This window comes from Ictidomys tridecemlineatus, chromosome 3, assembly GCF_052094955.1.
Source record: "Ictidomys tridecemlineatus isolate mIctTri1 chromosome 3, mIctTri1.hap1, whole genome shotgun sequence".
Classification (NCBI taxonomy): Eukaryota; Metazoa; Chordata; class Mammalia; order Rodentia; family Sciuridae; genus Ictidomys; species Ictidomys tridecemlineatus.
The window spans coordinates 20,197,387-20,208,038 of NC_135479.1; the positions used below are offsets into that span (position 1 = coordinate 20,197,387).

The following is a 10,652-nucleotide window of genomic DNA, read 5'->3' on the forward strand; positions in this document are numbered from 1 at the left end:
TACCCTCCTCTCTAAGCCAAAGTGGTCTCCCAAGAATCAATGCTGACTTGCTGAACCCTTGGCTTGGACTCTTCCAGTGGCTCCCACTGCCCTTAAATGAAGTCCACACCCTTTGCACTCCCTGGACAGCCCAGCACCCCCTATTCCCATGGCCCTCCCTGTGTCCCATGCTTTCTGGGCTGCAGCCACTCTGACCTCCCTCCTGGACCTAGGACTTACTGCTTTTCTCTCTGGGCCTTGAACATGCTTTTCTCCCTGGGATCTGCCCTCTCTTCTCTCTCATCTCTTCTCCACCTAGGTGAGTTTTCTGTTCCTTGCAATCTCAAGCAAAATGCCCTGTCCTAAGGTAACCCCCAGGAATCCCCACCCCCAACTGCTGACTGGGTTGGCTCTCCCTCATCTGTTATGATTCTTAACACAGCCTATGCTTCAGTAACTTTCCTTAAACCGGTGACGATTTACTTAATTCTTTATCCCCTCTAGATTGTACCACAGCAGGGAGGCACACAGCAAAAAGAGTTGAAGGGGCACCCAAACAGTCAGAAGTGTAGGGAGTGGTAGCCTTGAACTTCAATTGTAGCCAGTTCACCCTGGCAATGCCCGGGCATAGGCTGCTCCGTTTATTTTCTGTGGCAACCCTCGAAAAGGGGCCCTGCTTTCCTCTGCCTCTGTAAATACTTGCCCAAGGTCGAGCACTGGCAGCTCAGGGACACTGGGTTCTCTGCCGCTCACGCCATCGTGCCTCCCTTCTTCCCTCCACCCGCAGGCTGGTTGCATGAGCTGGGCAAGCGGCTGGAGGTGCCCTATGTGAATGGCTCGGCTGGCGGCCCGTCGCGGCGCAGCGCCTACATCGCGGCGCTCTACTTCACGCTTAGCAGCCTCACCAGCGTGGGCTTCGGCAACGTGTGCGCCAACACCGACGCGGAGAAGATCTTCTCTATCTGCACTATGCTCATTGGTGGTGAGGACAGAAGCCCACCATGCTTGGGATCCCTGCAAAGCCCTGTGTGCCCATGGGGAAACTGAGGCCCAGGGACAGCAAACTGTCCACCCGAATCCTGACCGCGGCGTATTCATTTCACTGACGTTTCCTCAGTGCCCACGACTGAGTCCACAAAGAGCCGTGACCTCTTTTGAACCAGTGGGGAACCCAAGTTCATGACTTAATGGGGGGATCATGGAGGAGCCTCCAGTTTGACGCCTCTGTGACCCACCCCCTATTTCCTGCATCCAATGTCAGCTGGGCATGCGGGAGCCTGCTGCTCTCCTGGACTCGCAGACCCATCCAGGGCAAGATGGGTGTGAGAGCATGGGGAGGCTACCTCGGCGGGGGGAGCCCACCTCAGGGGGTGGCGGCCCCTGACACATTGCCTGTCACTGCCGCAGCGCTGATGCATGCCGTAGTGTTCGGGAACGTGACAGCCATCATCCAGCGCATGTACTCGCGCCGCTCGCTGTACCATAGTCGCATGAAGGACCTCAAGGACTTCATCCGTGTGCACCGCCTGCCGCGCCCCCTCAAGCAGCGCATGCTTGAATACTTCCAGACCACGTGGGCGGTCAACAGTGGCATCGACGCCAATGAGGTAGTACAGTTGGGGTTCCCGGTCTCATCCCAGGTCCTACATGTGGCAGTGCAGGGGGAACTGGGCCACTGCCTCTCCAGGTTTGGAATGGAGGCAGATAAGGCCCAAGGAGGGGAGTGCTCTTCCCAAAGGCACTGCACCCAAACTAAGTCCAAATCCCTTTTCCTTTGCACTTGAATATGGGAGCCAAAAGGGAGCTCTAGACTGCACTAATGCCATTCTCCACTCAGTCTACGTTTCCTGAGCACCTGCTCTGGGGCCTCACTGCAGGAAGTAGGGAGGTTAGAGATGATTACATCCAGCCCCTGTCCTTAGAATGGTGGCAGAGGGAGATGGGTAAACAGAAAACCAGGCTGTGGCTAGTACTATGCAGGAGGATGTTGGTGCAGTAGGGCCCTTGCCGGGTCTGGGCCCAGAGTAAGGAAGGTAGCCCAGAAGAGGGGACATCATAAAGAACAAGAAGGAAATCAGCCTTCTAACAGGAAGGCCATTCCAGGCAAAAAAGAAAAAGAAAAGAAAATGGGAACACAGAGCAGGAAGCGTTGGTGAAAGAGCAGAGTTTGTTTCTTCAGGGAACTGCAAGTAGTTGAGAGAGGCTTCAGGAGTGTGCGAATGCTGTGGGGGTGAGGTGGGAAGGAGTGTCAGCTGGGACTGGGGAGGCTGTAGCCTCAGCGCATGGATGGCCTTGAGTTTAAATTTTATCCTGCTGAATCTTTAGGCTGGACCTGGCACGGGGACGAAGAAGGGAATTAGTTGGTATGATACTTCTGAGGGAAGGATCCCTAGGACTGGGTGGTTTCCAGATGGTTGCAGAAGAGGAACTCAGAGTGACTCCCAGTTGTCTGGCTTGGACAGAAGGGTGAGATGGAGGCTTTACAGGAGGAAGACTGAGCTTAGGAGTGAGGGTGAGAGTCCAGGCTTAGGCCACGAAGAGAGTGTGGTACCTGTGGGAGATCCAGGTGGAGGTTGCCCAGAGAGTAGTTGGAAATATAGATCTGGACCCCATGTTGGGGCTCAGGACTCACAGGTAGAGGGGAAGCCAGGAGCTGGTTGCCATGATGCAGGGAGATTTGGGCAAGTGAGAAGCAAGCTGATGAGCCAAGCAAGGAGCCTGGGAGAAAACAAGGAAGGGGCAGCCAGAGAGATGGAAAGAGAAATGGGAGGGAGTCCTTCAAGGACCCAGAAGGGACAAGAGGGAAAGGTCAATAAACCAGAGTGGCCAAGGGGCAATTATATGAGGACAGAAATATGGACAGTAAGTTTGGCCCTGGGAGATCATTGGTAATGTTCAAGATCTAGCATCATCCTTTTACAGATGGGGATACTGAGACCTAGAGAGAGGAAATCAATTGACCAAAGTCCTCAGGGATTTAAGAGCAAAGTTGACTCAGTCTCCTGACTCCGGTTGAAGCCATCCCTACCAGGGATGGCTCTTGACTTTGTGGGGTTCAGTAACTAAGACACATGAGAGACCAATGTGTGTAGGTAGCCATATGCAATGGACAAAAGGGATAAAGCCTGGTTTCTGTCCCAGAAGTGAGGTTGGAAGGTGGTCAGCAAGCACCTGCGAGGTTAGACACACGAAAATCTCCTGAAGATCTCTAATGAATGACTTCAAAGCACAGGGCAAGTTGGCACCCTTGCCTTGAAGACAGTGTAACACATTTGTAGACTTAAGTAATAGTTGCAGGGGGATGGCCAGAATGACCTATGCCCCTTATGCAGTTACTGCGTGACTTCCCAGACGAGCTGAGAGCTGACATTGCTATGCACCTGAATCGGGAGATCCTGCAGCTACCGCTATTTGGAGCAGCAAGCAGGGGCTGCCTGCGGGCCCTCTCCCTGCACATCAAGACCTCGTTTTGTGCTCCGGGCGAGTACCTGCTGCGCTGTGGGGATGCCCTGCAGGCACACTATTACGTCTGCTCTGGCTCGCTGGAGGTGCTCCGAGACAACATGGTGCTGGCCATTCTGGGTGAGGACCCCACCATCACCCACCACCTACCATGGAACTTTCCACAGGGCTTGGGGATGGCCAGGAGTGTAGATAATGGGATGCCTCTAATGGATATCTGGAATGCAATTGAGGAGCACACTGGGTCTTTTCACCCTATTACCGTCCCTCTTGACCATTCCCCTCCCACTCTCTCCTGATGCCTTTGGTTGTCCCTCAACCTATCCATCTTTCTCCAATGGCTGTCCCTCAAGTCAATCAATCCTTTACCGTTGTACCATTTCCCAATTCCATTGCCCTTCCCTGTTGGCCCAAAACTCCATTGACCTTTCCTTTTAACTGACCTCTCTGGTCATTCTTCATTGATCACCTAATTCCATTGATCATTCCTCCAGCTCACATCCCCATAGATTTTTCCCCCAACCTCACCAGTCATTCTTCATTCAACCTTTTCTCAGTTCCATTGATTATATTCACCAATCCTCTTGATTGACCCACCTTCGACCATCCTTCAAATGCACTGAGCATCTCTAACCCATTGACTACCTCCCACTGATATCCTATTAGTTCCTTTGCCTCAGCTGACTGTCCCCATCCTTTACCCACAGGGAAGGGGGACCTGATTGGGGCAGATATCCCTGAGCCTGGGCAGGAGACTGGGTCAGGAGCAGGCCCAAGCTGTGTGCTGAAGACCAGCGCTGACGTGAAAGCTCTGACCTACTGTGGCCTGCAGCAGCTGAGCAGCCGAGGGCTGGCTGAAGTCCTGCGGCTGTATCCTGAGTACGGGGCTGCCTTCCGGGCTGGCCTGCCCCGGGACCTTACCTTCAACTTGCGCCAGGGTTCTGACACCAATGTATGTAGACCTCTTATGGTCTCCACCCACTCCAAGTTCCCTTCCTTCAAAGCAGATCTCCCTCAGCCTCAGAGAGGCTCAGGCATCTCCTTCTACCCTGAAAATGTCATTTCTCAACATCAGGCACCTTCTTTACCTGCTTAATATCTTCCAACCCACTGCTCCATTGGCCATCACCCAGCCCTTGGACCATCTCTGCTGCCCATGTCTGTTGAGCACCCCTCGGCCTCACCCCACACTACTTCAGTCCTCCACAGTGCCTCTCCTTCATATTCCTCCCTGAATTGCCACTACCCTGAGGCCTCTTCTTCTCCACTGTTGTCCCAATGTCTCCTGAGCCTACTTTGTTTCAGGCTGGGTTGGCCTGGATTTTATACCCTAGGCTTTTTTTTTTTTTTTCCTGGTGGTGGTGTTGGGGATTGAACCCAGAGCCTGGTGAGGCAAGCACTCTGTCAACTGAGCTATATCCCCAGCCCCTACCAACCTTTGGTAGGGGCTTTGTCTGCTACTTCTCAGTCTCACTTTGCCACTTAGGATTCCTCCAAGTCAGAGTTTGTGGTGTCTGACTCGATTCCACAAAAAGACCCCACAATTCTCAACCCCTTAACACTGTTGGGTGGGACTAGGAGGGGCTGCACTAGGGAACTGAGGAGGTGGGAGTTAACTTGAATCCCCCCCATGTCCCCACAGGGTCTTAGCCGTTTTTCCCGATCCCCTCGCCTCTCCCAGGTAACACTCTCCTTCCTGGGTGGGGGTGAAGTTGCTCTGGGAAGAGGTGGGGAGTGAGGCCTCCTTTCCTTGGCTTCTCTGATGCAGGGAGAAGGGAAAGGGAAGGGGAGGCAGCATGTGGTAGTGAAAAGGCTGTGACTACCTAGTCAAGAGGTCCATTGTTCACCTTCTTGTGACATTGGCTGCACCCTCTGTCCATAGCCTCGTTCGGACAGCCTTGGTTCCTCCTCAGACAAGACTCTGCCATCTATCACAGAAGCTGAGGGTGGCACGGAGCCTGGGGGTGGTCCCAGACCCCGCCGGCCTCTCCTGCTGCCCAATCTCAGCCCAGCACGGCCCCGGGGCTCTCTGGTCAGCCTTTTGGGTGAAGAGCTGCCCCCCTTCTCAGCCCTTGTCTCCTCTCCTTCCCTGTCCCCATCAACTTCCCCTGCCATGGCTGGCCAGGGCCAGAGCCCCTCCCCACATGCCCCCGCCAGGTGCACTACTGCCTGGAAGCCTCCCCAGCTTCTCATTCCCCCACTGGGAACCGTTGGACCTCCGGACCTCAGTCCCCGGTGAGATGCCAGCCTTCCCTGCCTTTCCCATATCCCTGCTGGCTTCCAGAACCTTCTATGGCCTCCATCCCTAGCATTCCAACCAGCGCTCCTTCCTATCTCTGCCCCACTGGCCTACTCTACCCTTTCAACTACAGCTTACAGCCCCATCCTGCTTTGACCACTGCTCTTCCCAGCTCCCCGGTTCTGCTGCCCCGTTCGCTCTCCGCCTGCTTTGTTTTGGCCCTTGTGCCTTCCCCACAGGGCTGATGAGTACTGCCCCATCCTCAGGATAGTGGATGGCATTGAGGACTCTGGCAGCACAGCTGAGGCCCCTACATTCCGGTTCAGCAGGAGGGCTGAGCCCCCAAGGCCCCGCTCGCAGGCCCCCTCTACAGGTAAGGGGCAGCAGTCACTTCAGCTCACATTCACCCATCCATTTATCCTTTCATCCCTCCATCCCTCCACATGCAGTAGGCACGGATCTTGTGTCAGGCGCCACCTGGGAACGCACGTATAAACCAGACGGGGCCCTTGCTCTTGTGACTCTCCCTTTCTAGTGGGGAGACACCCGTGTACACAGATAAACAATTCTAGAACTAGGTGCTAAATTCGGTGATTGAGACAAGAACAGGACTGTATACTAGGAGACGAGGGGACACTTGAGTTGCTTCTTAAAGGGTGGGTAGGACTTTGGTGGAACAGCATAACTATTAAAAGACATGAAGGCAGGCAAGCCGGAGGACTATTTTGTTCAGATGACAGAGAGAAGCTCCATGTGTAGAACTGGGAGTGGGATCAGGCATGGAAGAACAGGGGAGGGTGGGAGAAATTACAGGGCCTTACAACCAGCCTAAGGAATTTAGGGTCAGCTCCCTGACCCCAGAACTCTCTCTTTCTTGCTCCCTGCCTGCCTGGTGACAGAGGGGTCTAACCCAAGCTGTATGTTGTTCAGATATTCATGCTTCATGAACTTGCCTGCATTCCCTCACCTCATTCTGCAGGTACCAGACCCAGCCGGGAACTGGCCACTGAGGCTGAGGAGGTGAAGGAAAAGGTCTGCAGGCTGAACCAGGAGGTAGGTTAGGGCTGGCTTTCCCCCTCCAACCTTGAATTGGAAAGCAAGTCTGGCTCTGGAGTTCAGAAAGTCACATTAGCTGGATGACTTTGGGCAAGTCACATAACCACTCTGAACTTCATTTTTCCTCACCTAAAAAATGGGAAAAATAATAACATGTTTTTCCCAGAGTTATAAGGATGAGAGTGCATATGTGCCTAGTCTAGTCCCTGGCTCATCATAGATATTCAGTAACAGTTGGTGACCCCTCCAACCAGCTCAGGGTTTCCAGCCTGCAAAGAAAATGGAACTCTTCTCCAACCTCCCTGGCCCCCACGGGACTCTCTCCTGCCTGGGGCCATCCAACTATATCTGATACTCACGTCCTTTTCCCTTACCCAACTCTGGGAAATGAAGGTCTAGCAGCTGTGTATATTGGGGCCAGAGAGCAGGGAGGCTGAGAGGTCTTCAGGCCTGAGGATCTGGGCCTAGATGACTGAGTCCTGACAGGGAAGAGCCCAGATCCTCTATGTCAAGGTGTTACCTCTACCCCCTCCCCAAGAGACTGCAGTGCTGTCACGACAGAGTGAACAGACCCAGCCCTTGGGACTCCTTCTCCCTGGGCTCTGACAAACAGCGGGCACCCCAGAGGGTGGAGCCTGGGCTGGGGCGGGTCCTGGGCCCTGAGTGAGGCCAGCCCCTGTTTTGTAAGGTTCTAGGCAAGTGGTTCCCAAACCTGAGTATCTCTCAGAACCACCTGTTAAAATGCAGATTCCAGGGCCGTACCCAATTTGGGCTGTCTAGGGCGAGGCCCAGAAATCTGCATTTTGATAAGTTTCTCAATTGATTCTGCACTCATTACTTTGAAAAGCATTGATGTAAACACTTGAGCTCGTGTGATGGGTTCACTTGATGTGTCTGTTGCTTCACAGCTACATGGGTCTCTTTGAGCACATTTTTCTACATCTTGTAAAAGCAAGGGAGAGGGGATAATATCGCAGTGTCTGCTGCCTAAAATCCTTTTTGGAAAGAGCCTGGGTTATTTACCTCTAGTCCAAAATTACCCCTTACCTGCTTTCTTCCCAGGATGGCCTGATCTTTTATTGAAGAGCTTTGCAAACTGTAGGGGGAGGGGAGGTGTGTCTGGTTATTGTTGTAGCATCTGTGAAACAACTTGCTGTGTTTTCAACAGATCTCCCGCCTCAACCAGGAAGTGTCTCAGCTGAGCCAGGAGCTGCGGCACGTGATGGGCCTGCTGCAGGCCAGGCTGGGTCCCCCAGGCCACCCAGCAGTCTCAGCTTGGCCCCCGTGCCCTCCTTATCCCCAGCAGAGACCATCACACATCTCTCCTTGTGTGTCTGGACCACCACCCAACCTCCAGGATACTACGCTTGCTGAGGTCCACTGCCCGGCCAGTGTGGGGACAGAGGAGATGGACCTGAGACCTTCCATGTTGGCCCCCTATCCTTCAGAGCCTGACCCTCTGGGACCCTCCCCAACGCCAGAAGCTTCACCCCCTACCCCAAGCCTTCTGAGGCAAAGCTACCAGTCTAGGTCAGACACATTCCACTGACCCCGGCCCCAGGCCCAGGCCTGTCTGGGGTGGGCATTGCTGCCTGCTATCCAGGGAGGAGCTGGGCCCCTTGGCCTCCTGCCTCGGGGTCAGCAGCCACCAGCTGGTCTGGTTGGCTCTGGATTCTCTGGACTTTTTAACAAAGCGTGGTCACCTCGACCCTGTTCCCTTTTTCAAATCTTCCCTCGTCTTTCTCTGTGAGGGGAGCCACCTGAGGCCGTGGAATCCAGCAGGCATGAGATGGACTGTGGTGCCTTTGGGCTGGGCAGATGAGATGTCCTATTTTCTCTCCAGGACTTGGAGGCAGGTAGAGATTGGGGAGCAGTGGGGATGGGTAGGGGCCCCAGATCCAATCTGGGAAACAAAGGCTGGGACGAGTCCAGGACTCAGCAAGAGAGACAGATAGTAGAACTCCATTTGGTACACAGCTCAATGACCCTGTGAGGTCTCTGTCCCAGTTCCTGGATCCTTTGCTGGAGACCCTGAAAGCAGTGTCACTTTGAGAGGGTTTGGTTTCAGATTCTGGTTGATATTTAAGCAACCCAGGACACTCTAAACCTCCCACTGTCAGCCTAGACTGGAGGGGCTCACCTCATCCCATAGCACACACAGGAAGCCAACTGATACCACTCTCAAGAGTTTTTTTTTGTTTTGTTTTGTTTTGTTTTTTCAAAAATACAAATTCGCCGCCAACATTAAAAATCAAGACAGAATCACATGAAAATCTAGTACTCCAGCTTCTCTAAAAAAAAATGTAGGACATCTTGCCACACTTTGCCAACATCTATCTATCAATAATCAGTAATCACCTGGTGTTTGGTACAGCTGTTCTCTCTAGATGGGATCTAAAGTCCTCATTTCTTTGTGGCCCCACATTTCTTTTTCTTTTTTTCCTATACTGAGAATTAAATGCAGAGGTGCTTTACCATAAACTATATCCCCACACTTTCTATTTTATTTTGAGACAGGGCCTGGCTAAGTTACTGAGGCTGTCCTCAAATTTGCCAGTCCTCCTGCCTCAGCCTCCTAAGTAGCTAGGATTATAGCTGTTCCCACATTTCTTGATCGTCTCCTGACACCTAGTTAGCTTCTCTTGTTTGGATTCTTTGTCTGGTCTTCTCTGTGTGTGATTGGAGTTTGCAATCCCTACCTTAGAGTAGGTTCCCAAGTCTTGTGCCCTTTGAGTGTTTGGGGGGCCCAGTAATGTCTGTTTCTCCCCCTGGGATTGGGTCTATCAACATTTGTTTCTGTCTCTCTACAGGCTGTCACTCAAGGTGGTCTCTTCTGCTGCCAGCAACTCAAAACAATCCCAGAATCACTCCCTATCCTGCCCCCAACCCCAGACTCCAGCCAAGCCTGTTCTTCCCCATATCCACATGGTCTCATTCAGGACCTGGACTTCTCAAAAACCTGCCCTGGTCTCCAGCTTTCCTTTCCCACCCAGCACCCTGGGCTCACTTTTGGATAGGAAATAAACTCTTTTATTTTTGTAGTTGTTGGCTCTGGCTGTTTCTGGGGGTTGGTCCGAGAGCCCCAGGGCTTTGGAGGAACCAACCCAGCAGTCACTCCTCACCATACCCCGGGGGCCTGTTGCTGTCTCTAGGAAGGGCAAAGGCGCCAGCCAATCCACTTGGCACCACATTCACGCCACCAGGGATCCCCAGGGATGAGGGAGAAACCTTAATGAGTCCCTAGGGGCCTGCTATACACTCTCCTTCCCACCACTCAGTCACAGTAAACACACAGTATATGGGAGGGACAGTCCTGGGTCAGGCCCACTGCCAGCCTTGGAAAAGTAGGCTCAGAGGACTACCTACCTCTCCTGTATAAGGAACCATTGCAGGGCAGGGGAAGAGCCCCTACCTGCTAAGAATCCACTCAGCCTCATCTCCTCTTCCCCCTTAAGCCCTCTCTTTTCTCTCAGCTTTCACTTCTCTGATGATCACTGTTGGGGGGGCAGGTTATGGATGATATAAAAAAACAAGATGCAGGGGAGATAGTGGAATGAGATGGACATTATTACCCTATATACAGGTATGATTGCATGAATGGTGTGACTCTACATCATGTACAACCAGAGAAATGAAAAGTTGTGCTCCATTTGTGTAAAAATAATTAATCAAAAAACAAAACAAACAAACAAACAAAACCCAAGACACTCAGATGGAACAAGGTGTGGGCACAAACTTGTGTGGGGGGGTTGTCCTAGTTCCATTCTCCAGCTCAGGCTCCAGAGTATGACTGTTTTAGCTAGGGTCATAGACACAATGGCCACCGTGTCTCGGGTGGGCTTTGGTTCCAAACAGATTTTGAGTAATGTCCCTGATGAAATGCAGAAGCAGAGGAGGCACTGGCCTATGTTGGGAG

The 10,652-nt window shown here is 52.8% G+C and overlaps 1 protein-coding gene across 2 annotated transcripts in view; it reads left to right on the forward strand.

Annotated features, from left to right (window-relative positions):
* Positions 1–9,777, forward strand: part of Kcnh4 (potassium voltage-gated channel subfamily H member 4) — an 18,183-nt gene extending 8,406 nt beyond the window's left edge. The window contains exons 8-17 of one of the 2 annotated variants that reach the window (XM_005321872.4): positions 767–961; positions 1,387–1,586; positions 3,312–3,561; positions 4,149–4,393; positions 5,084–5,122; positions 5,324–5,676; positions 5,947–6,053; positions 6,660–6,733; positions 7,905–8,592; positions 9,547–9,777. In XM_005321872.4, coding sequence (XP_005321929.2) covers positions 767–961; positions 1,387–1,586; positions 3,312–3,561; positions 4,149–4,393; positions 5,084–5,122; positions 5,324–5,676; positions 5,947–6,053; positions 6,660–6,733; positions 7,905–8,285 — 1,844 coding nt within the window. In that variant the 3' untranslated portion in view covers positions 8,286–8,592; positions 9,547–9,777. The remainder of the gene's footprint in view (positions 1–766; positions 962–1,386; positions 1,587–3,311; positions 3,562–4,148; positions 4,394–5,083; positions 5,123–5,323; positions 5,677–5,946; positions 6,054–6,659; positions 6,734–7,904; positions 8,593–9,546) is intronic. The other variant, XM_078042005.1, reaches the window with a different exon arrangement.
* Positions 9,778–10,652: the final 875 nt, after the last annotated feature.